At 32.4% G+C, this 27,729-nt stretch overlaps 4 protein-coding genes across 5 annotated transcripts in view; 3 read left to right on the forward strand and 1 right to left on the reverse strand.

Moving 5' to 3' along the window:
• LOC132910125 (histone-lysine N-methyltransferase 2D-like) overlaps positions 1-14,717 on the forward strand; it is a 77,490-nt gene extending 62,773 nt beyond the window's left edge. Inside the window, exon 5 of the mRNA XM_060965628.1 lies at positions 14,232-14,717. The gene's annotated coding sequence lies outside the window, so the exon portion shown is untranslated. The remainder of the gene's footprint in view (positions 1-14,231) is intronic.
• Positions 14,718-16,747: 2,030 nt separating this feature from the next.
• LOC132910329 (sodium channel protein Nach-like) lies at positions 16,748-20,172 on the forward strand. The gene is made up of 9 exons (XM_060965961.1): positions 16,748-16,967; positions 17,327-17,492; positions 17,664-17,815; positions 17,915-18,026; positions 18,423-18,726; positions 18,920-18,970; positions 19,128-19,320; positions 19,672-19,778; positions 19,874-20,172. The coding sequence occupies exons 1-9, from the start codon at positions 16,777-16,779 to the stop codon at positions 20,005-20,007; spliced, it is 1,410 nt and encodes a 469-aa protein (XP_060821944.1). The 5' UTR covers positions 16,748-16,776; the 3' UTR covers positions 20,008-20,172.
• Positions 20,088-23,076, reverse strand: LOC132910296 (caspase-8-like). The gene is made up of 7 exons (XM_060965873.1): positions 22,678-23,076; positions 21,675-22,258; positions 21,329-21,594; positions 20,888-21,080; positions 20,687-20,812; positions 20,469-20,612; positions 20,088-20,379 (listed from the first exon to the last, which is right to left on the reverse strand). The coding sequence occupies exons 2-7, from the start codon at positions 22,225-22,227 to the stop codon at positions 20,171-20,173; spliced, it is 1,491 nt and encodes a 496-aa protein (XP_060821856.1). The 5' UTR covers positions 22,228-22,258; positions 22,678-23,076; the 3' UTR covers positions 20,088-20,170.
• A 102-nt stretch (positions 23,077-23,178) lies between these two features.
• LOC132910352 (partitioning defective protein 6) lies at positions 23,179-27,625 on the forward strand. Of its 2 annotated transcripts, none has more exons than XM_060966000.1 (6): positions 23,179-23,313; positions 24,281-24,517; positions 24,666-24,894; positions 25,020-25,147; positions 25,231-25,509; positions 25,651-27,625. In XM_060966000.1, exons 2-6 carry the CDS (start codon positions 24,458-24,460, stop codon positions 25,960-25,962), a joined length of 1,008 nt encoding a protein of 335 aa, XP_060821983.1. In that variant the 5' UTR covers positions 23,179-23,313; positions 24,281-24,457; the 3' UTR covers positions 25,963-27,625. The 2 variants fall into 2 exon arrangements, with proteins under 2 accessions (XP_060821983.1, XP_060821991.1); XM_060966008.1 differs by having other exon boundaries at positions 23,191-23,313; positions 24,306-24,517.
• The last annotated feature ends 104 nt before the right edge of the window (positions 27,626-27,729 follow it).

Here is a 27,729-nt window from a genome sequence, read left to right on the forward strand (position 1 = left end):
TATTTTTCTCTTTTTTTTATTAGCCGATAGTATCGACGAATTACGACACGATATGCGAATAAACGATTCAAGATGAATTTCCGCCACCATCCACTCGCAAAACTCCGCAAGAAAATTCGTAATTCCTTGCAAAACTTCCTTTCACGCAAAATTCATAAAAATCTCCTCGTTAAAATATATCTTCAAATACATTTTGTATCTACTCAATTTCTTTCATAAAAATATAATTAGACTTTCATCGTAAATTCCGTAATCTTCTCTTTCTTTTATTAGCCGATAGTATCGACAAATTACGACACGATATGCGAATAAACGATTCGAAATGAATTTCCACCACCATCCACTCGCAAAATTCTTAATTCCCCGCAAAACTTTCTTTCACGCGAAATTCATAAAAATCTCCTCGTTAAAATATGTTTTCAAATACATTTTGTATCTGCCCAATTCCTTTCAGAAAAATGTAATTGAAATTTCATCCTACGTAACTTCCGCTAATTTCATTGTTTCTTGATCCCCTTCGAGCGCAAATTACTCTTCTTTTTATTTTATTAGCCGATAGTATCGACGAATTACGACACGATATGCGAATAAACGATTCGAAATGAATTTCCGCCACCATCCACTTGCAAAACTCCGCAAGAAAATTCTTAATTCCCTGCAAAGATCCTTTCGATGGTTGAGAGTACGGGTGCGGTAATTCTCTGCGGCAACTGGTTTGTCCAAAGGCAGAGATATCCCGGTGCGGCGGTATCGGTCATCCGTGGCGCATCGAGTTTTCAATCGCGGCTCAATACCGAAATTAATTTCAATCTACTTGGAGGACACGGTAAGACGCTGGCCGGACCACGCTCCAATGATCACGAATGCCAGTAAGATTGAGCCGATCGAAAACGACCGAGAGAGAAGCTTCTTAGATCTCCGCGGTGGCTTTCGTTATAGATACATAAACCATCCCTCGTCGATGGTTCGTGAGTTGGGGGTAGTGGGTGGTGGTCGGGTTCGTAACGAGATTTGCCCGATGTCCACGAACGGTTTAAGCCCGGATCACGTTCAAGCGTTTAACCTTCTTTCTTCGCTTCGCCTTCAACGTAAACTCTTTCTCTTTTTAGATGTCTACAACTATCTCTTTCTTTCCGTCTACGGAGATTGCAAAAGGTCTATGCACGTGTACATTGTATTTATCGTAGCATTTACGTACTAATTAACTAGATTTAAGTACAATGGCTCGTTAATGTACATATTTGGACACTTACCGTAGGAAAATTTCATGCGTGTCAAATATTTTGAAATTTTATTAACGCTGTGTCGAAACACGAATACCTCGATTATATCGGTGAAATTTGTAAGCAATTTGAAAATGTATAGAAAAATTGCAAGATATTTACTTCGAATATATATTTGGGAAGAAATTATTTGATGAACAGTGATCCTATTCCGATTTCTATAAAATATATAATTGCGCTAAATATCTTGTAATTTCTACGTACATACACACTGACCTGCAAAATTAATTTATACTAAATTTTCGATGAAAAATTGTCGACATTTAGACAGCCGTAACTTGGTAAAAAAAAGAATCGTACAACGATCCAGCTGAGCGCATTTTGAAGCATGAAGCCTCAACTTTCACGATACTGAGCTCATTTTTTTCAATAATGTTTTCACACCATATAGCGTAGGAAAGCGAAGCTGCTTTTCCTTCTTTAAAATTTTACAAATTCAAACGTTTCTACGGACATTACGAGATTTTATTTAAGACTAAAATCATCACGGATTTAAAGATCGAAGCCTACTGCTTTACTATGACTTCTACGAACTTGATGTACAATTTCTTGTCACCGTTTTACCGACGTTTCAACAACGAGTATGCAGCATTTAGAATAATCCAAGGTACACTGCTAGGAGATAGCAAGTAGTTAGTATGCGTGTAATGTGTATGTGTGTGTGTTTAGCGCGCATATTTGGCGCTTGCTATACCGCAACGAAGAATCCGATAGAATCAGAGAATTTGTTTCACAATTCACCAATGTGTCGATGAAATCTCCATGTGTGTCACAGCACACACGTAACGTCCTCGTCGAAAGTTGGAAAAGTTCGTGGCGTTTCTGCTAGTGAATCGCGAATTTTTGCCAAATATTAAGGTACTAAGTTAGTACAATCCGCTGCTTCTAGTCCCGGGAAGAGAAACTATGACCAATTAATTAAAAACGCTTCGTTCTTCCATAAGGCAGTACAATATGATGAAATAATAATGAAACGAACCTGAATAGAATCCAATAAAAAAAAAAACACTTCATTAGAAAATGAGGGCACGTTAAAATCGCGAATTTTTGCCAAATATTAAGGTGCTAAGTTAGTACGACCCGCTGCTTCTAATCCCGGGAAGAGAAACTATGACCAATTAATTAAAAACGCTTCGTTCTTCCATAAGGCAGTACGATATAATGAAATAATAATGAAAAGAACCTGAATAGAACCCGATAAAAAAAAAACACTTCATTAGAAAATGAGGGTACGTTAAAATCGCGAATTTTTGCCAAATATCAAGGTACTAAGTTAGTACGATCCGCTGCTTCTAGTCCCGGGGAGAGAAACTATGACCAATTAATTAAAAACGCTTCGTTCTTCCATAAGGCAATACGATATAATGAAATAATAATGAAAAGAACCTGAATAGAACCCGATAAAAAAAAAAAAAAACACTTCATTAGAAAATGAGGGCACGTTAAAACACTTTTTCCAGCCACTGTATCTATGCCGATTCTTTTCCCTGTGTCTTCGTCTATCCACGGTGGTGATTGGCCAGGCTCGTTCCCTTCTTTCGGACAGAGGAGATAAAACGGATAGATCGCGCATGCACCGAGGAAGAAGCTCGGCGTACCGGCAAAACGCTTCCGTTGGGCCACGCGTATGATTTATTCCGGCGCGAAGCACCCACCAGAAATATCAGATACCCCTAATGAATTTCTAGACTGGTGTGCGTGCGTGTAGGCAGGAGGTATACGGTAGGGGTAGGCCAGCTTCGAAAGAAATATGGGGTGAACCGACGACACCGAGTACAACGCACGTCCTGACCGAAATATCTCCGCGCCGAGTGCCTTTCGTTGCTCATGTTAATGACCGTACAAACGATAGCCATCGGATCAGACATTCTTTCATGTTTATGTATAGATCCGAATATTCGTGGTACGTGATATTTGTTTGCGCTACGTTCTTACTGGATCGTAGCTTTTCATTCGAAATAGCAAATTGTTCGATGATGTAATCGTCGTGTATATCGGATATAGTAATTTGTAAGGAGCCTCAACGTACGGAATAGTTGATTTTAACTGATTTTAATTTTTGCCAACCGTATCGAGCGTACGCAACGGGAAACGTATTTGTTTCAGGCAAAACTAGTGCAAATCGCAACGCAACGTTTCATTCTCACGAAATTATCCGAAGAAATGTGTTTTTATTATTTGTAGTTAATAAAAAATAATTTTTCTCGCGATGTGAAAAGAAATCCTGGTCCTGAAGAAGGTTGATCAACGTGCGATATGACAATATCGTCAGAACTATGGCTGATTTTTAAAGATGTGTTCGACGAACAGGTCGTTCTTTTTGGAAGAAGATATTTTACGACGAGCATAGGGTTCTTTATCTACCTCAAGAGGATTTTTATTTTTTCTTGCTCGGAATCGTACATTGATAATATACCAAGCGTGTAGGTGGTATAACCACTGCAATACGAGTTCGATGATCTCTGACACGTGGATTTTTCAAAGTCATCGTAGACTCTACATCATTCAAGGTAGATTCGACGAGTGTTTCATCTGTAAAAGTGCTGTTTATCTGCGATAAAGTTGATGTATTCTTGTCATTGTGATTAAATTTCAGAAATTAGTTGTTCATTCTATAATTATCAACAATATTACATTGTATTTTATATTATAATCGCTAAAATAAGTCACAAAACCGTATTACTTTTAAAAAAATAAGTACCGTGTTGGATAAAATGTTTAAGAAAGCGTTAAGAAGTTTGAAAGGAATTAATATTCGACAGTTTCTAATACATCGCTTTAAGACGAAAGATTATTTTCTGGAAAGAAAAGAAAACCATCGATGAAAAAGGAGATATTAAGGAACTCAAAACGCGGTTCGATGCTGAGAATTCGAGCGGCTAGGGCTGCTAAAAGATGAATGGCACGTGGCCCGCATGAGATTCAGAACGAAGAATATTCAGCACGGAATTTGCGAGAAATTAGGCGTGAAATACGCCGTGCGCTTCGAATATTTCTGCCACCGACAGATTTCGACTTTCCTGTCAGACACGGTCTTAGACAACCTATCGATCTGCCTTTGTATTCGCCGTGAACTCCGAATTCGTCGTGGTTCTTTTCTGCATCCTAACTCTCACACCCTCCTTGCAACCTTGGACAGCCAGAGAAAGTGTCGAAGTGATTTTAATCTTCTTTAGAATAGAAGCTGATGAGAGACACAGAAGGTTGAGACTTTGATACCACAGACACGGTGAATCTTGCGAATAAAGAGACAATCATTTTCTAGTTCATTGTTGTTGTGGTTCACTGTCAAAGGTTCAATTTATATTGCAACGAATTAACATGAAATTTATACTTACGTATTCGTGGAGATTAAAAAATAAATATAAAAATAAATAAATTGCGTATTTACGTAAATACATGTAAAACTGTATATTTTTCGCATACAATTTTCCTCATATTCTATTTTTAATATCGAAAGAATCTAATAATATTAGTAGTTTCTCGCGAAGTTCCATCTTATTCGAGACACCGTACGGGTCGAATGCAAATAATATTCGGCAATACTTCGATTTTAAGATCCTCCAACACGTCCAAGTTAAAGGCAAGTGTCAATCTCAATAAACTCGTGACGGATCTATTCGAAATATACGCGGTTTAAGATCATGTCCGTACTTTTGCCATTACAGCCTGCACAAGACACGCGCTTTGTATTCAGTCAGCAAAACCAATCTCCATAACGGAAACGTGTTGCCGGACTTTCCAGCTAGGCTGTTTCTGCTTTTCAGGCTGCGAATTTACGCGTCAAAATATATTTCGTCGTTCTACGTAACTTGTAAGATAAAAATTAGAAATTAAGTCGTTCGAGTCCACTTCAACTATCGAAACATTTTTCAAATTTAGTCAGGGAAGATTAAGGATAACAGAACTCTATATCTCGCGTAATTAAAATTAATGATTTTCAATTATCAGAAATATCTATAATACCCATCATACCGAAGTCTCATAGATTCACATGAATAATAACTTACCTCTTTTTACATCACAAAACACTTATTTTCGGTGCTTTAACAAAGAAAGATATCAAGTGGCTTCTTAAATGAAATAAAATAGTTACATAGTAAAGCGCAACAAATGAAATGAAAATATTTCAAATAATATGTAATTCGAATAATATTAACTAAATGCTAGAGGAATTTTCACATTTCATATTTCAATGTCTCAATCGTTTTAAAAGATACATCGACTTGGAGAAAATAATCGATCTTTGATTACATATCAACATTTATTGAAAATATATTTAAACATTACAATTTCCTTTCTCATAAATTATCTATCGTTGAAAAATCGAAGTTGAATACGGTTCAAGAATATTTTCTAAAAACGACAAACTGAAAAATTCGCAGCACACGACGCACGAAAATGTCGAATGACTGCGACAACTGGGAAAGATTTAAATAATCATATATATCGAATGTGGCAATAAATCGCCTCGTGTCCATTCGGGCCCAGCTCGCCACCCTAACTACTGGCATCTATAGCAATGGGGTGGACCAGTGATATATGTCTTCTCTATAACAGCCAGAATCAAAACATCGTCCTCCCCAGCTACGGCGATGTTTGTCCTTCGGCCAGCGACTTCTGCGGCGGACAGTTGGTATCGGTAAAATCACTGTATTAATTAACAGTAAATTGCGGGTTACGGTAAAAACCGAATTTAGGAATTCCGATTACGGCTAATGTTATTCATTGATGACCTATATCCAATAAAAGCTTCGAAGCTTCAACTATTTTTAATCTCTGAACTCTTTCTACAGGATAACAAATATTTTGCACGGTACATTAATAGCAATCCTAAATCGAAGGGTTCTTAGGACGTTCCTCGAAAAATGTCCTTTTTCCTCTCGTTTCATTTTTAGAATCTACAAACTTGACCGTGTATCGATAAATTAGCAACTACATATCGCAATAATTGGATAGGAGAAACGATAAATTTGGCAGGGAAAGACATCCAGAATCGTTTTTTCTTTTTTTTAATATCGTTTTTTATTCAGACTAAAATTAATGTATACTTGGTCGTCATTTCATTTTTCGCTAACAATAAACTTTACTCAATTTCGTTTGGAAAAATATTCCATCGGTATTACTGTTTTATTAATGAAACGAAACTTGCAACCAGAATATCTCGAAACACAATTTTACCAGAAACACCCTTATTTTTTAGAAACTTGCAATTCAGTATAGTACTGTGTTTTATACTACTACCTGTACGTGTCAATTGCTGTCTAGAAGATGAATTTCCAAGTTTGGACGACTAATGCCAGGGAACATTTACGATTAACGTGAGCATGTATAGATCAAAAGATTAAGAGAAAAGAGACAGCATATTATAACTGAAACGAAAGAAACTTGATGAGTTTATCATCTGTTTCGATCTATTCCAACATATATCCATATCGCTGTTCGAATCATCATCGTCGTCTCTTAAACAATTTCGCGAAAGCCATTTGTTAATAATTCATACACGAATGTCATCGTCAAACGTATCACATCGTGACTAACGCTACATATTTTATTCCCAACTTTTGATAACGATCAAAATATAACATCCGAGCGTAGCGTAACGCTGCATAGGCAACAAGGATACGTGCATACTGCAGCAGATACTTGAGAAACGTGTTAAACCAGCATGCTATCCTTAATGCACTTACGAGACCACCGTCATTACCAGGGCTGGAGCAGCCCGACGTGCTGTATCTGGTCAGGAACAAAGTCCTGGCACAGAAGAGATTACGGAACACCACTGGACGCTGGCCACTTGACCGGTATTACAGATGTAATATCGTAAACAATGTCCCTCTCAACCGGAGCCACGTTTATATCTGCACAAGTCACGGCAGATCTCCCCCGGTACTGTCCAAACCACCGTGAACCACCTTGTTCTCCCTTCTCTATCTCCGCGTACAACCCTCTCGCGAACCCTTTGCAAACCGCTGCCGGTGTTTACTGTTGAATATTCATTCTTCGGTCTGATACAGCCGTGAACAGAAAATGTCTACACATTAACCAGTGGCCAGACTGACCGCATAGCCAACACCCTCTTGCCGTTTTTATTGGAAAAGATCAGAGTTCGCGCGTACTCTGCTACCAGTTTCGCCTCTGGTCTACATGCAAAGTGGTATTAGAGGAATTAGCCTTAGTCGGGTACTTAAAATGTCCTCAGAATCAAAGTATGTACAGGGTGTGACAGAATAAGTGGTAAATATCGTAGCAGCGACTTGGACGCATCAAAGCAATTAATACTTATTAAAAGTTACAAATATAAACGAACGTCCAATTGGACTTTGTTTTCGTGCTGCGACGAATTTTGTATCGCGATACATAATTCGTTCGCTATTCGTCGCCCACTAACGGTATTGAGAATTGAACAAGGAAGGAACACGGTTTGGGCATATGAAGAGAATAGCACAGTCGTTCTGACACTAATCTTACCAGGCCCAGCCAGAAATTTCATTTAAAATTGTACATTCATCGTTATTTCTTTCGTTCGTCCAACTTTATGTAAATTCTTATATTGAGAAAAATTGAGAAATCGATTAATCGGATAATACAAGAATTTACGCAAAGCTAGAGGAACGAAAGAAGTAACAACGAATGGACAATTTTAAATTAAATTTTGAAACCACCTCGTTTGACCGGGTCTGGTAAGATTAGCGTTAAAGCCGTCTACAGGCTTATATTCGAAATCAAATAATGCAAATGTTCGTATGAACATCTTCTTATTGCTTAGATGTGCCGAAGACGTCTTCAAAATATTCCTCGTTTATTTTTGGGCACTCTGTATAGTAGAATCTTGATTATCTAATTATGAACTAACGACGATGCTACTTGGATACTCGGATAACTTTGTCTTCATACGAGAGAAGTATTAGGTGTAATAACCAGAGGTGTAATAACCAGAGAAATGAATTTTCCACCTGTCTTATGGCACCTTCCTTAAATTTTCCTACAAACGCGGTAAAAATCATATTTTAATAATTCTTGATGTGAATGTTGCGGCCGAAACTAGCCCGGTCGTTACAGTGGCAACTTTTCCACGTAATTACATTATAATTTTATACATACGTATAATTACGACGCAAATTATGATTTTGTATGTGTACATTTACAAACTTGCAATCTCCTCTCTCGTTGGTATCACCTTAATACGTTAGCGAAACGTCATTTTTCCCAATTATGCAACAACTTTGATCTACCATCGTCGATCTTTAGCCTGATCTCTTGCGTTATTCCACATTCGTAAAACACCGTATGCGCAGTACTCGGTATCTTCTAAAGGCACATGCAACCAAAGAGAATCACGAAGATCGCGGACGTATTCATCGGTTCTCGTCGAGGCATCCCCAGTTCGTATTTACAATTTCATCGCATTATATCGGCGTTTTTCTGCGCTACCGTCACACGAATTCCCATCCATTGAACCGGGTTGCCACGAGATTTGTCTGCGGCGATGTTTACGATAAGCATAAACCCGCGTGGGGTAAAGGCTAGTCCTCCAGAGAGCTTGGCCTTTTGGCCCCTCTGGCACTCCTATCGAATCCCCTGCAAGTCTTCCTAGAAACTGAGAATTCGAGACATGGCCTGGGCGGGTCTGCGACTCGGTCTTTTAATCGTAACTTGCGGCCTGATAGTAAGCGGGCTAACCTATACGGGAGGTCTATTTTTATTGTGCCCGCGATAGTATAGTTGCGGCTGAACGGGTAGGGAGAAGACTTGGAAATGGTCCTGCATAAACACTCTACGGGATTTCAGACTTCTCTCGTTATTGTCCATTTCGATGGTAACCATCGAAACTTCGATCAGAGGGAAAGTTCGTCAGAGTTCGAACTGAGCGTCTCTCAATCTGCCGCTAATACGAACTTTGTTCAAAGTGATACTTTCTTGAGGCGTATACGTGGCATTAGCAGGATAATTGGTCGCGGGTAATTTTTTAACAAAATATTTTATGATCGAGTTCGATTGAAAGAAAAATAATAATCTGTATTTGATACTAGACGCATAGCTATGATTTATCTATGGTACAAGTATATTTTTCCATGGTCCGTAAATATAAATAAATGTTAGATGCACGTAATTAAATAATTTTTTCATGGAACTTCTTGATTCTGACGTTACTTATCCACGCGACATTCGCGTGGAGACGAGACCCCCTTCGATTACGTATACCTCGACGATAAAACCTCCTTTGCGTGGATTAGTCCGCTCAATCAGGAAATATACTCGAGGCCCCCATAAAGTTCTCCCGGCGTGCAAACCCCTATGTATGTGTCCTATGTATTACCCTCTATGTACTTCCCTTCTGTTACGCATCCTTGTGCGCTGAGCGCACAAGGCACATAGCGACAGATAAGACTTCCTATCTTAATTGACATATCAAATCAAAAATGTTCCCAAGTATTTTTATACCTCTTTAAGTTTCGTTAACGTTATCAGTGCGTTCGGATTCGACGAGCCTTACTTTATCGATATTTCTTCTGAAATAGTTCAGCGACGAAGCTTTTTTGGTATTTTCAGTTTTAGAATGATTAATTATTCGAATATAAATTATTTTCCAAAATATACTGGCAGTATCGTTGCTTGCTCCTTTTCTTTTTTTCGAGAAAAAATTGGAGAAGTATGTTTTTCTAACGTAGTTTGTAAGGCACGTTTAAAAGAATATTATGCTATTCTTAGGGTGGTGATACGTTACAAATATTCTTTAAAATTTTCCTTCCAATTTGCTATAAATGAACTTACAGAAATAAGTCACCCGTTTCTTGAAAACTGAGCACTAACCGTGTACCTGCATAACGAAATTAGGGAATTTATAAAAAATTGAATCGATCGGTTTAGCTTCTGGGAGATTCACAAGCAAAATTTTACTCCTTGAAGCTTATCCAAATGAACCTAACATTTTTGTCGATTAAACGTTTATGTCAATCGTATTATAAAATTTTGTCGATTATATTCCACTGTTCGTCACAAATTTTCATACAATAACGTGATTATCTTGCTTTAATTATTTATACATTATTTCAGTTCCCTGTAAAATATTGTATCTTCTTAATGTACAATATATTAAATTATTTTCCATAGATAGAAGATGTTATAGAAATTGCGACGCAAGGGTAACATTATACGATCAGAAAACAGGTAGCGCAGCGAATGTATAGATCGGGGGGAGAAATTTTCAGAGTACACAAAAAGAGAGACAGATTCGGTTTCGGATGTATTTTAAAGTCCATGGGGCTCAATGTTCCGCGAAATACGTTGCTCCCTTCCCATCGGTTGTATAATACAGATGCCGTATAGAAGATGGCTACAAATCCCCCAGAACTCTTCATATCTATAACCTCTTTTCATTTCATTCTCGACAACGAGAGCTCACACGCGACAGGGTAGTTTTAAACAATTCATCCTTCAAACCCTCCCACGCGGGCAAGTTTATTGCTACTTTTGAACATATACCACGATAGGAACCACTTCGATTTCGCTTAACTTGGTGGAAGTTTCACGATACCTAACTGATATAATATCTCTTAAATAATTTTAAGCTACAGAATGTAAATTCGTTCGATTATTGTAAATATAAGTTTGCTCTATTGCTGTGCAAGTAATATTTATAAATTATAATGCGCGCTTCTTAAGCGTAACTGTACCAATTCAACTTAATACATAAGAGATTATAATACTTTAGAGATAGGCTACTTTATCTTATATATAGTATAAAGTATCTTATTTATTGATTAAATTAGTTGATATAAAAATATGTAGAGCGGTGCATTCCTATTTCATGAATTACGCTTCTTATGTATCTTCAATTCAGATGACGAAACTATGATTCGTTTGTGAGCTTAAATAAAACGATACATAGCCAATGTTTGTTTTAATACTATTTTCTTACATTATTACAGTAACCTTTAATCTAATTTAATTTAATTTTATCTTACTTCCGTGTATTTATTATGTCGAATTTCATTCGTAATTTATCTAATAACATCTTACAGTTCTCAATCGTTCGAAAGATTTTGCGATCTTTAATTATTTTGAAAATGTTTCATAATTAAACATACATAAGAGATTATAATACTTTAGAGATAGGCTATTTTATCTTATATATAGTATAAAGCATAAAGTATAGTATAAAGTATCTTATTTATTGATTAAATTAGTTGATATAAAAATATGTAGAGCGGTGCATTCCTATTTCATGAATTACGCTTCTTATGTATCTTCAATTCAGATGACGAAACTATGATTCGTTTGTGAGCTTAAATAAAACGATACATAGCCAATGTTTGTTTTAATACCATTCTCTTACATTATTACAGTAATCTTTAATCTAATTTAATTTAATTTTATCTTACTTCCGTGTATTTATTATGTCGAATTTCATTCGTAATTTATCCAATAACATCTTAAGGTTCTCAATCGTTAATTATTTTGAAAATGTTTCATACAGCTTCGTTTAACTATTTCCTGTCCTCCGAAAAATGATAAAATCTGTTTTTAATTTAAGCCCAAAATTGTTATATTATCCTGTTATTTATCATGTATATTTTTTTACCAATCAAAGGAACGAAATGCGATTGCTCGAGTCTGGTTGAGGCGATTGTAAACTTTTGTTAAAGGTAACGGGGTTGCACTTTCAACTTACGGCGGTTAAAGTCAATTCGATAGCAGTTAACGAATTGTTGGGGGTGAATAGAAGGGGTTTGTGGTTAACGTGAGGGGTTGACAGGGGAACACATAATACATTGTTACCCCATCCACCGGATTCACCCCTTCCACGTGCAGTAATTTTCTCTACGCGGAACCGACATCGCAGTGAACTATCTCATAATTAAAATTACCATACTACACGTACACATCGAGAAATCTTGGCACCCTAACGCATCGAACACGCGTTAAACTTATGTTTCATTTGCTGTTATTTGTTGCTTAATTATCGCTAATAATAGTAATATCGATATCGCGTTAATTAATCCGTTACTTAAACGTCAATATATGTATCTATATATTAATCTTACCATATTAAAAGGAAAATTTCAATTTCTTCGTTCGATTTCTCTATATTTTGAAAACACATTAATTTAAAACACTGACAAATACAAATGCTATAAATATTATGAGAAAATCCTACGTTATATGCTTAAATTGTCTCTTATATCTATTTTCATTGCGATTGAGTTACGAGGCTTCTAACTAATTAAATTCGTATAATTAAGTTCAATTATATTATGCCAGGTATTCTACAAATCGATCATCGTTCTGTTCTTTCCCCTTCTGATAATTAATAAAGAGGATACGTATTTCAAACAAAATTCAATTAATATTTAACGGACCAAAGTTTTGAAAATATCTCTTTTTTTTAATAATAAAATGTATCTCTTCTTCGCTATTTTACAGTACGTGGAAAGAAAAATATTTGATCATAAACACGTACCTAATATTTCCAGTGATAAAAACTTAACTTCAATAATATCGTAATTAGATCTAATAGCGTGTTATGGATAGATACATGCAACATATTAAATGCTCGACACGTTGATGCTCAACTTTTATTATACCTTTGAAGTATCGTTTCGAATTAACACTTTCGTTTATTTAATCGTAGGAGTTGATACACAAGCAACGCGTTGCTTCTAAAATTGCTCTTTGCTAAGTTTTCCCATTTCAACCGTCAAAGCGTTTAAGCGGCAAGAAATGACCCGGAGGATGGTGCCAAATACCAGCTTCCTTCCCTCCTGTCTTTGCCCATCGATTTAAAACATTTGCCCTCCGCGAGACGAAAGTTCTTCGCCGTTCGAGCTAGGGTGCCGCGAAATCACCCTAATATTGGATTATATCGATATACTGGGCATACGTATATCATAGCACGGGACTGGAACGTACAGGTTACTAAATTTCCGATTTCTTTACAGAGATAAAGATATTATGCAGATCAGCAGGTTGCAAATTGTACTGCTTCGGTGAAGCGTAGAATTTTTATCCTCGGAAGCAATCGTATCTTAATGTCTTAACTCTCGGCAAAAGGATATTAATTTATTTCGTTGAAATTATTGGTAATTACGAACAATGGAGAGATAAACTTAATTAAAAATTGAATTGAAATTATAAATGTATATGACGAATATGTCACACAACTGTCTCTAAACAATTTTAGAATGTCGTCCTACATTCACAAAGAAATGTTTCAGACAAAAATTTCACGTTCTAACGCGTACAATTTAAATAAATCAAATCTTTTGTATTTTCCGTATCTATTACAAGAACGATATTAATACAATTTCTTATTCTACTTAAAAAAAAAAGAGTCTGACTTATAAGAGAAATTTTGACAAAAAAAGAACTAAAAGTCCGAATGAATAGAAGAAAATGAGAACGAATAATCCGTAGCTATGAATCTTTCCACGTAATGTAAAATTACACGATTACTACATTTAATCGAAAAAATCGTCGCTCCTTTATCGAGGATATTCGATCAGCGGGAGAAGACTCTACGGAGAGCTGAAAAAGTTGCCTTTGAAAAGCTGGCGGTGAGTAGCGACCTCGACAAGGTCGGTGCATTTAGGAACCCTTTAATCGAGTTGTTCGGTAGTCAGGGTAATGACGTGTGCTCGAGCACACAGCTCACGGTGTTTAGCACTTTATCTATCTTCTCCAAGTTATTAATGACACTCGCTGAGTCAGATGCCGCGGCGAAGTGCGGCATCTTCAGAGTTTAATATCCGAAGAATCGAGTCACTCGGCCGACTACTCGGCCGCGGACTTCTCCATCCGCTACTGGCCTCGAGTAGTACACTCGTGCCGATGCGACGAGGCGAGCGACGAACAAGCTGGGGCATTTCGCTTCCAATATCCTTCACCCTGGCCGAAGAATCGAGTGTCGCCACTATTCGCGGCAAATAACACGCTTTCATTTTGCAGGAGCACATCGGACAAGTGGTTGGAATATAAAAAAGAACAGGAATTCTCGCCGCTCGGACCACCAGTTCGGGCTTACGAGAGAAATTTCGAAGCGGACATCCGTGAGAGACAAAAGAGATAAAATCAGCTGGAAATCGCCCTCGCCAGAGAACATCCGTCAAATTCTAACAGCAGTGACATCGATGTTGTTTCGTCTGAAAAATATACCATCGTTCTTTTAATTTACATTTTACACCCGTAGAAGTTAAATAAAAATTGCAACGATGTACGAAAAACTAAACTGTAATGGAGTAGTACATAGTAGAGTTAGGGGCAATAGTATGAATAACAATAGGACACTAGGTGTTTAGCAGTAGGTTGATAGTTTAATAAGAAAGGTAATAATGAGAATTGCTAGTTATAATTATAGTGTAAATATGGTTAAGCATATATTGTAAACAAATAGAATGTAAATAGGGAGCCATCCTAAGGATCCTAAAGCACAAAATAGGGATTAAGAATAAGTAAATAACTAAAGAATACTTTACTAACATTCGTGTGTTGTCGCTCGATTTAGTAATTAATATCCAAGAACTTAATTTAATAATATCTATGCACGTATAAAGAGAATCACTTAAAATGTAAAATAACAAACCAATTATTTTGAAACTGTTGCAAAAATATCGATCTACTTTTCTTCGTTTTAAACTAAAAAAAAAAAAAACTAATAGCGAATTTTTGTTCTTATTTCATGTCATTCGTGTGTTGTCGCTCGATTTAGTAATTAATATCCAAGAACTTAATTTAATAATATCTATGCACGTATAAATAGAATCACTTAAAATGTAAAATAACAAACCAATTATTTTGAAACTGTTGCAAAAATATCGATCTACTTTTCTTCGTTTTAAACTAAAAAAAAAAAAAAACTAATAGCGAATTTTTGTTCTTATTTCATGTCATTCGTGTGTTGTCGCTCGATTTAGTAATTAATATCCAAGAACTTAATTTAATAATATCTATGCACGTATAAATAGAATCACTTAAAATGTAAAATAACAAACCAATTATTTTGAAACTGTTGCAAAAATATCGATCTACTTTTCTTCGTTTTAAACTAAAAAAAAAAAACTAATAGCGAATTTTTTTTCTTATTTCATGTCATTTCTTCTTTTATATCTACAATTATTTCTATGAACTCTCGTGCGTAAATGTCGCACGTGTTCGAGTTAAGTTAAGTTAGTGTTGCATGTGATTAATAATTTACTATTGCACGCAGTTAAAAATCGTGTCTAACCAGAGGCCAGGAAATCCGTATCTCGCATCTGCGTTTATCAGAGAATGATCAGTGAAAAAATGAAATGAATTTTTTATACGACATCGCATGCAGCGCGTCGTGTATTTGTAAATAAAGTATCGAAACTGGCATACAGTTACCTTTCATTCGATAGTCGTGCCTTCAACGCTACGCAGGTAAGATCATCGATGGTCATTGAAACCGAAGAAGACGTCTGAAACTTATTTATTTAGAAATTTATTACACGTGCGAATAATTATTAATGGTTGAATTTATGTAATCAATTCATGTAATTAATCTTTTAACCAGAGTATTTTTCAACAGTTTTCGCAATTTCGCAATTCGCAAATAAATTAGGTTGAAAAAACAAATTCGTGCAATATTAGCAATCTTAAAATTGATGGAAACGTTAGCTTGTTATTAATTTAGAAACATGAAACGCGTACGAAAGCAAAGTTGTGGCAATATCTTGAAAAAGATTGTACGAAAATGTTATTACACCATAAAAACACATATCTCGGAGTTTTGTCAGGAAACAGGACTTCATGGTTGCAAATATATTTGCGAAACTCAACGTTCTACGATAGAAAGGTGAGTAATTCAACTTTATAAACGTAAACCATTATTTTATCGATTCGTTAAATATCACATGGATATGATATAACGATATTATCTAAAAGAAAATAATGACAGTAAAATGTAGAAAGGACAAAGGTAGCATAATAGAAGGAAAAAATATTTTACATGCAACTATGTGTACAATTTAAGTAATACTAAGTGTCAAAAAAAATTCAACCCACATAGGTTCAGTGAATTAACTAATTAAAATCAATGTTAATGGAACAAACAGAAACAGAATGTAATTAACATTGAAACAAGCAAACTTTTAATTTCTACGATCATTCGAAGTTAATTTGTAAAAAAAGTCGAAAAATAGTTATATACATTTTATACGTATTTTACAATTCATTTACTTTAATGCCACTTCAATTGTAGTCATCTGTATACACATGTACCTGCTACACCTACTACAGATAAGCTATTCGAGTGTTAAAAAGCAATAAAGAGCGATCGATATATGATTCAAAAACCATTAACATACGAATTCCAAAATTCATTTAGCCTACTGATTAAGCCGTGTATAGGTACATTATAAGTAGGTGTCATTAATGGAACTTAATTTCACCTTTGTTTCAATTAAATCGAAGCGCGATGTAATCACGATGCTATTCGTTCCGCGTTCATTTCGATAGAATCGCATGGGCAATAATGGTGGTCTCATCCCTGTGCATTGCAATCGGAATGCTGAAAGTTACTCTGAATTATTACCAGCAACATTTAGTTCTCTCGGTCATCGAAACGACCCATCATGGAATATGGAATTATCCGTTTCCAGCGGTTACGGTATGCGATATGAATCCCGTATCTCTTCAATTAACAAAAAAATTCACCGACAACTTGTGAGTATTTTATTTTTCTTTTCTCTTTCGTTCTTAATCGTCGATTAAACTTTCTGCTATTCGTTATATATAATCTCTTATCCTGATTTAACGATAATCTTCCTCTCTTGATGATCGATTGATGATATATCATATAATTATATTTATGGTAAAGATTTAGTTAGTAACCTGTAGATTTTTCATTTGCATTTTCACCTGCATTTCGTTGTCGATATTTGATTAAAATCGTTATCGTGTAAACTTCCGTTATACTTATTACTGTTGCTCTTTTATCATCTTCTACTTTGTATTAGCTTATACTGTATAGATATAGCAAACCACTTAAATTGCACAATGGCTTTTTCCTATTGTTTTTGCAGGACATTTCCATCGAGTCTGTCGAAGGAATTTATAGCTCGAGAAATGAGATTACTGAACGAATTATTATATCCTGGTATATACGGATCACACGTTCGAAATAATCTTTCACGATTGCAGAACATTTTTGACATGAATAAGCTTTCAATACCAACGATCATGAACTCGGTAGGTAACAGAATTATAGGAAACATCGTACAGCGTCATAATACAGAGAAAACAAACTTCCTAGCAAATATCTTTCATAGATTCGTATCTATCGAATTAAAGCTATTCGAAATTGTTAAATAAAGTATCACCAAAGAAAGTACGTTGGATGAAAATGAGATTGAATTTCAGGTTACGCGAAATTGTCAAAGTTTGTTGGAATCGTGTAAGTGGAAATCGAAGATTGAAAACTGCAATACCATATTTCGATCAAGTATCAGCCGTGATGGATTATGTTGCAGCTTTAATTATATTACTTACGATTCGATTATGGAAAATCCAAAGTATATATAGATTTACGTATCTACATTAGTACATTGTTTCGTATATTATTGTTTAAATAATGAATTTTATTCTCTTTCTCTTTTAAATTAACTTCGAAGTATAAAACCACATAAAATGACATCGTGTGGATATCAGAGTGGACTCAATATATTGCTTAATCTGGATGTCGAAAATAATAATGCCGATATTATGGAATCTACGGAAATAAAGGTAATATTTTGCATTAATTTCTGATTGTAAAAAAAGACTTTTGTTACAATCTTTGAGTTCTCTTTTGCCCGATCTAATCTTCGATTCTTTAAAAATTTCTAATTTTTGTAAAATATTCTTTACTTTCTAATTTCAATAAACATTCAGCGTAATATCATCACGGAATGTTGTAAAATCTTTAATTCTAGAAATTAAATCTTGAAAGTACACGATTGAACGAAGAGAAATTCAGGAAATATAATGAAATCGATGTGAAATCGTTCTCTTTGTTCTTTAATAATTTCAATATTATTAATAATTTTAATATCTTGCATGTAAAGCGATATTTTATAAACTAATTATATAACTATTTTCCTTCATTATATTAATCTTGTAACGTCTATTATATTTTTACAGGTCATGCTACACGATCCTTACGATTATCCTGATCATAATGCACCGAGTAAATTGATAAGCACCCATGAATATTCGTTTTTGACTGTCCAACCTGTAGAAACTTATTCGACCCTTGATATCAGAAAGCTAAAATCCACCATGAGAGAATGCATATTTTATGATGAAGCAAATACAATGATTGGTAACGATTGGAACAGAAATTTCGTCCCCGCAAGATATTCATTCATAAATTGTCTAACGAACTGTCGAACAACTGTAATTAAGAAAAAATGTGGATGCATTCCATATTATTATCCGCAAAATGGTTAGCTTGCTCTAAATACAACTTGTTTTATCTCGTAAACTTGCAAAATATTCTATAGTACAGCGTTTCTTTTGATAATTACTAGATCTGAAATAAGACAAAAATTATCTATAAAAGAAATAATCAAAATTTAGAAGTATTCTTTCACGTTTTTCTACCAGTTAGCTTTAAGATAAATAATATTCTGTTACAGATACCAGAGTATGCAATTTAAGAGATGTCGAATGCCTAGAAACGTTTAAATGTAAGTTTAAGATATTCACAAGTATTATTAATTTCCCAGCATTTCTTTTTTATTGGCACTTTATTTATGAAACTAAGAATATGGAAAAATTATGGCATAATAATACTCTATGTAAAATATTCTTATAACAATTGAATATATACAAATGAATTTTTAGTTTGGTATGATACCTCTTGGCCAGGAACAGATATGTCGCCCAAAACTTTACAGCTTGTAGAATTGGATACTAAAGAAAGACCTTGTAATTGTAAACCTGATTGTAATTTTTATCGTTATATCATGGAGAATTCAGCAGGAAATCTTGATAAACGCGTTTATTATGATGGTCTAACTTACACTACTTATTCTAGGTAATTTTAAGAATTTCTTAGCAAAAAATATTCGTATATTTATTACAAAATACTTGAAACATATAAATTACATAAGATATTGATTGAAAGCTTTTAATACTAGTACACATAAATTGAGAGCAGTATTGGATAATAAAAAGTTTTCTGCAAAAATATATAAAAGTTACCATTATGTATATATTTTTCTAATTTTAGTAAAAAATAACAGACTCCACAATTTATCAAGCTATCTTTTATTATTAATATTATATATTATAATATTATCTTTTATTATTAAATATCTAGAAATAATCAAAAATATTTATATGTTTATAATTACGAATGAGATAAATTACAAGTTTTTCGTTATAGCGGAGGTAAAACCTGGAAAAATCAAAGTATAATTCATATATTTTTTGGAGATCTAGTATCTATTCAATACCGACGGGATATGCATTATAGTTGGCGTCATTTATTCGGTAATATCAATTATTTATTAAAATAATAAGAGAATTTAAATAAAAATATAATAATAATGATACTAATGATAATATAAATTTAATGTTTGTTTTAGCAACATTTGGTGGTCTCTTAGGAGTCTTTGCTGGTTTTAGTTTCATGTCTATTTTTGAAATTATTTATTTTTTTATTATTCGGGTTTTAACCGATGCATGTGTAAAAAGAAACACAAGAAACAAGTCAAACTAAATATCGACAATTTTTTAGGTCATGCAAGATATTAGGTTATTAAGTAAACGTCATTTTTTCTTTTTTTATAAAATATATATATATATATATATAGAATATATTATTTTATTGTTCTATTTTATTGGTTTTGTACATTGAAGGCAATAATATTGTCTTTCCTTTTTTATATATCTGCTCGGTAATCTGGTAACTGAAAATCCGTAAGTAATCTGCATGTTTTCAATTCAGGTAACTGAGCAATGGAATTTGTTCCATTTAATTTTCCTTTCTTCTTCATTACAGACTGGATTGTTTTTCTAATAGCCTTCAGAAATGTAATTTTATTTCCTCCATTTTGTAAAATATTACAAAATTCTTGTATGAACCAAGATCCTGTAAAATATGAATTTCTGATGTGTGAATAATACACTTAATAAATATAATGAGTTCTAACCTATAACATATAGATAATTATATATTACCTTCTTCTTTATGACGAACAGATATGAAACCTTGCATAGTTGACATAAATATACAGAAATTTTTGTATGGTAAAATACTTGAAACTTCACAATTTAAAGGGCCATCTGCAACTACATCAGTTACTTCATCATCATTTATTTGCCCTGCAATTAAAAATTATTGTGATTGTACAACCTCAAGTTTTAATCCGACAGCATAAAATGACAATTTTTGTTACCTGTCACCTTTCCCTGACAAGCTTGTATAATAACTACTTTAATAACATCTTTTAATTTTGTACAACAAAATTTATGTTCAATTGCTTCAATGCTAACTTCTTTTTCATCTGCACTAATAATACCACCTAGAATTAATGACCATTAAGGATTAATAACTTATACAACATAATGCTTATGATGCAAAATTTACTAAATTTTACCTTTACTCCCATGACTTAAAATGCATACAAAAATGCAGTCATAACCAGTACCAAAATCTTTTGGAATATTTTCTAATGTTGTAAGTATTTCATCTTTGGTTAAATCATTAAACACTTCAATGGTAAAGCCAAATCTTTGAAAAGTTTCTGACAGTTTCATACGATCAGCTACAGTTCCAAATCTGGTTTCAAACTGAAACAAAAGTGTTATACATATGTACAGGCTATATCGAAAGTAAATGTCACGACCACCACGGCGTGACTCTACCTCTGGATCAGTGAAGATTTCTTACAAAAAGTTGCTGCAAAATTGACCTTTTAACAAATCTCTACCAATTCGGAGCTATAGAATAGCGCTATGGTAGTTGTAAGACACTTGGTACACCCTATATAATTTTATCTATATTGGGATAAAAATGATTATGTTTATTAATACAATACCTGTTGACCTGAAAAACGCATTTGGCTTATAATAATACAAAGGCCGTTGTTTAATTTTCTTATATCTTCTCCTTCCACATCTGACAACACAGATTCTTCTTCTCTCATGGAAAATGTTTGTATCTGAGATATGTTAGTAGAATTTGTACGCTGTGTATCCAACACATTTTGATGATTTTCATATTTTTTTAGATCTTCATAAATATGCTCTAACTCTTTGAAAATCTTTAAATGTTTAAGCAAATTCTTAAGTTTTGCCTTACCATCTAAAATAATTAAACATTATGTGAACAAAGAGTTATATGAAATTACAAAGAATAGTGTGTTTTTATGGATAAAAACAAACCTGGATATATTGAAATATAATTTGCTTGCATCCAATATAACATATGTAATTCAAGAAAATCTATATCTTTTAAATGTTCTTCATATTCAATTAAATCAGTTCTAACATATTGCAGCAATAATTTGATTTTATCTTCAGAAAGAGCTTCACATAATAAATATAGACTTTTTGCAATTACATTTAAGTGTCTGGAACATGATCCATTTTTTGGCAGATACAATAAATCCCAATTTTCAAATGGTAAACCCAATTTTCGTATAATTTGCCTATTTTGTATAATAAATATAGATTCCAATAATTTATTTTTCCAATTTTCAGGATATTTATTTATAAATTCTGTAAGTATATAAACTTTATGATCTTTATAGTTTTGTAATAAATCACAAATTTCTCTGAAGCTATGTTGATAATCAGTTATCATCAAAAATAAAATAGATATCTTCTCATCGATGCTAAGGTCATTTTCTATTTTCCATAAAATGTCTTTGTTTAGTATATCTTCACTTACATTACTGCTTAAAGCAGACGGTTTTGCATCAATTAATAAAGTCATTGCTTTCCACAAATTTGCTTTAATAATATGCCTTGGAAAGAAATAATATTGTAAAATATACATGTTTTCATTCTACATGTGAATATTATAGAAATATTGAAAATTGATCAATTTTAAACATGCACTGAAATAGTATTAGAGTGTAAAATATTCTACATATTATAAATTCTACAAGATACAATAAATTTATAAAAAGTATAAAAAGGATAAAAGTCATAATTTGGAAATGATATTTATAAAGGTAAACGTAACATGAATGTATATACATATATTTACTAACCTTTATTGACAAAACAATTAAAAAGATTAATATGAATAAATAAAACAGTGAATTATTAATAAAAAATGAATAAACAAATAAAATTGATATAATCAATTAGTAAAGAGTAAATTGATATAGATTAACAGTCATTAATTACAGTCATTAAATACAGTCATTAACATACTTACTTTGTAATATTATTTTGTAATACTTCTACAGTGCAATTTCATTGCAATATTTACGCAGCTTTATTGCAATATTTAGGTTTGGTTTTTGTATTTTATCCAAAATATTATCACTTTTTTAAACATCTTCAAATATTGTTATATATCAATCGACAGATATCTTTTTATTTATAGAAGTCCCTTTCTTTGAATATGATCAAACACATACTATTGCGTATTAATCTACAGTTTATACATATGTTTAATTAATATACTAAATACATATTTAAACAATGTGATTTTCGCCATTCATAAATAGAAAACATAAGTAATAAGTATCAATATTTAAAACAATCTTATTATTTAAAGTATATAAGATTTTTTATTCGGTGGATTTACGAATTGAGTATTAAATTGCAATGATCTAGTAACAGTCATATGTATATATATAATACATATCATGATTCTGATACATATGGAAGTATGTAGTATATTCAGCATACAGGGGACTCGGATTCAGGTACAATTCGTGGTAAATATGTAGAGTTAAACAACATGGCAACGCCGTACTTGGAAACATCAGGGATCCGATTCTGGATATCTCGGTTTTGTAGCGAAATTTGTTGTACCGTGATTAACTTATTATAAAAAATTATTTAAGTATGTACAATCATTTTAATAATTATATACAAATATATTTATAGTGAAGTAGAAATAATATATAAATATCATATTTTTTGTGGATATCTGTTTTGGTTTTTAGAAAAGTTTGATATGCGATGCTTATATTTGAAATATTTACATCTACATTGTGTAAAGCAAGTTTAAATTGCTTCTGTACAAAATGTTTAAAAATAAGTAAGGGAACATATAAATTCGTAAAATTACATATAAAAGAAATAAGATTAGTTACATATATAATAACATTAACAAGGAGGAATTTCAAATCTGCACACCCCGATTTTAATATTTGTATAGAAGATAATTTCGAAAAAAATATTGAAGAGATTTGAAAATTGAGGGTAGAAGCTATACTTTTTTTTTAAATATCTTAGGGGATAGAGGATATACATAGAAAGAATTTTTTCTTTAAGTCAATTATATAAAGAGCTAGAAAAGAGAGTTATTTGTTTAAACGTTGGTAATTCCTTTTTGCCAAATATTAATTTATCTTTACATAAAATTATGTGCATAGTGAACAGATAAATTAAAATAGAGGACATTTCAGGAACCTTTTGCTTTTTCATTAAACTTACTATCTCGATTTATTTTCTGAAATGTGATTACGTTTAATAAAAATGGTTACGTAGTCAATAAGATGTTAATATGCTGGTAAGATTTTCTTTTTATCTTTGAATCCCGTTAGAAAAGTTTTCCCAACATATATTCTTTTTCATATTAAATAACTCTTCTTTAAAAGTAAATAACTGAATTTTAAATATGTTTTGTCAACATTGTATTCACTCTATTATTATTTTAACAGTATTATCACTATTTTCATTGTTGCTATCTGTATGACAAATAGTACTGTTTCATTCATTTCATTAATATTATCACTTACTATAATACAAATAAACATTTCATAAAATCGCGGGAAACCATACTGATTAGGTTATGTTTACATTAGGACAGAACTCATTCACTGTTGCCAGATTTATTATTAGCACGGATTGTACCTGGAGTCGGTTGTAGCCAAGTTGCGTTCTACCAGGTTCTACCAAACAGGTGCTTTTGACGTCACGTCATCGCATTCGTGAATTGTGGATTTGCTTCGAACATTCTAATTTATTTGAAATTAATTATCATGTCAAAAAGCAAACTTCATCATCAAGTTGACAGCAGTGTTGTCGCAGTGAAAAGTAAAGTAAGTAACCTCTTAATTTAGAGTCCCATCCTTTAAACTATACTATTATTAAACAGAAAAAAAGTATCATGTAGTAACATTCAAGTGTCCTTTCTTTTTTGTTATGCTATTGAACACTTTTCTATACAGAAAATTAAAATTTTTTTAGTTTGATGCAGATATCATAAGATTTTCAGTCAATCGTAATGAAGCAATTAATTATGAAGATTTTAAAAAGTTATTGGCTGAGCGACATGATATTGGTCCTGATTTAACTTTCCTCATATGGTACACAGATCCTACCGATGGTGATCTATTACCCATTAACAATGACAACAATTTGGCAAGGGCATTACTGGCTGCAAAACCTCTACTTAGAATTTTTATTCAAAGAAAGGGTCAAGTAATTTTTATGACAAAAATAATTATCAAAAATAAATGCAATATAAGATTCAAGTGCAATATTTATTCCAAAGTATATAGTAAATAGATTGATAGAACAAAAAACTATTTTATATAATAGGGGATGGATTAGAAGACATAAATGGATATGGGACAATAAAACCAAAAAATTTAATATCGAGTATTCTTGGTGGCACACCTGGAAAACCAAAGTCACTAGCTATATCTAATCCCCACGATTTTAGACAAGTATGTCTTAGTTATATGAATACAAATTATTTCATATATCATTCAAAATATATGTTAAGTACAAATTTTATGAACAATAACAGGTATCAGCAATAATTGATGTAGACATATTACCAGAAACTTGTCGTCGTGTACGATTATTGAAACACGGATCTGACAAACCATTAGGATTTTATATTAAAGATGGAGAAAGTTTTCGAATATTGCCGCCATCTGCAGGAGGTGGGATTGAAAAAGTACCAGGTGTATTTATTAGTAGATTAGTACCAGGTGGCTTGGCTGAAAGTACAGGTCTTTTAGCAGTAAATGATGAAGTGCTCGAAGTGAATGGTATAGAAGTTGCTGGAAAAACTCTAGATCAAGTGTGTAAAATTGTTATATATTATATAACAATAATTTATAGAATTATAACTTTAGAAATTTTATATATTTTTATTTCTATGTAATTCTTATACCTTCTTTCCTACTTCTATTTTCTCATATTTTTTTCATATTTTAAACAGGTCACAGATATGATGATTGCCAATTCTTCAAATCTCATAATCACAGTAAAGCCAGCAAATCAGCGAGCAGCATTAGCTGCACCAAGACGTGGATCATTTTCACGTAATAGTCAATTGTCTTCTGGAAGTCATCAGTCAACACAAAGTGCTGCAACTGGTAGTGACGAAGATGCAGATGAAATTGTAGACTTAACTGGTGTAACATTACAGGATGATGCAACAACTTCAACTTCACAACATCATCATTATCACCATCATCACCATCATCATCAAAATCACTATAATCACGATCAAGGTGTTTTACATTTATAAATAAATGCACTACGTAATTCTATTTATATTATGCCATGCTCAATTGAATATTGGTTCAAATATTCGTTCATCCAAAAAAGTATTTAGAAATAAGCATAAAATATAACATGACAATAAGAAAATGATGTGCTAAAGTAAATGAAGCATTATGAAATCATGGTAGCTACTGTTTACATAACTTAATGATAATTTAGTTGAATTAGGCACCAAAATGAATATTAGATTAATATTAGAATGAATATTAGATGAATATTAGAAGATTGTGCCTTTTAATATGATACATACATTTTCCATTAAAATCATTCTGTAATATTATCACTTATTCTTACTAGATCAATATTGTTTCGAAAATTCAATTCTATAACAAAAATCATTAAAATTAAAAATATTTTTCATATATAAAAAAAAGTATTACTATGAAAGTGAAACATAAACAAAGAACATATCTCTCCTTTTATAGATCAAAATTGAATTGTTTAATTTTGTACTTATTTAATAATATGCATTTCTTACTTTAATACTTTTTGTAGCTATATATAAATATTATATACAGAAGGTATTAAAGTGACAAATTAATCCATGTAAAACGAAAAATTACGATTAATGAAAAAGCATAATATATAATTATAATCGGAATATAATAACAAAAAATTTTTCTCATGATACTTTTAGTTGCAATAGAAACAAAAAATATTATATAAGAAAATTTTCTTTTAGTATTTACATTACTTGAATACAATGTGTATACATATATTTTTTATCAATCTGTTGAAAAGACATGTATGGAGTATATTAGTATTGATATATAAGAGCATTATTGGAAAAAAGCAATATTTTTGAAGTATTAAAATAATATTTATAGTTCTTAATATAGGAAAAGCATGAAGTGTACTTAAGTTTTATTTTTAATTTACTTAAATTTCTACTTAATGGCATAAACCGTGAATAGAGATTTAAAATTGTAATGTATAAAACTATCTTTTCAGAATTATATTTTATCATTCAATTGGATAATTAACAAAGAAATCTGTTGTTAATTAACACTTTGTTCGTCATTTCATAAAATATCAATTTTTCAATTAATTTTAATCATTTTAATATGTATATAATGCAGATAATTAGATTTAATAACTTAATTTATCATTGTAAGTAGAAGCCTTTATTCAATGATAAAAGAAAGTGTATATATAAATAACATAAAAGGATGAAATGCTAATATAAGCGTCTTATTTTAAATTGAATGTACGGACTCAAAAAAAGCTGAGTGGCCTTATACTTAGATCATTCCAATGTTTTTTATAAAAATGCAAAACTGGGATTATTCCTACTCTGATGCATTCGGAAACATATTTACTCGTATATGTATTCTATTCATTTTACTGTAAGTTTAGAGTGTTGAAGTTTTCGAATTTTAATTCCAGTTTTATAAATGTTATTTGTTATCTAATTGAACACTAGATATTAAAATATACTTTACAAATTTTAGATGTAAGAACATATAAGATTATGAAACATATTTATATACATGTAAAATATTTTCTTTATATATTTGTGCCTTCATTGTTTTATCCATGAATATAAAAATTGGATTGTGATGAATTGTATCACATTCCATTTACATAGAACTTTTGTAGTGCAAGAAATATATACAGTGTTTCACTAATTATGTTGTACGATTCTAAATTGAGTATTAATCTACATACTAGTTTAGTTATATTTTGTCAATTAGATTGGCAAAAATACATGCATGCATGGATAATGCACGTT

This window comes from Bombus pascuorum, chromosome 1, assembly GCF_905332965.1.
Source record: "Bombus pascuorum chromosome 1, iyBomPasc1.1, whole genome shotgun sequence".
In the NCBI taxonomy this organism is placed as follows: Eukaryota; Metazoa; Arthropoda; class Insecta; order Hymenoptera; family Apidae; genus Bombus; species Bombus pascuorum.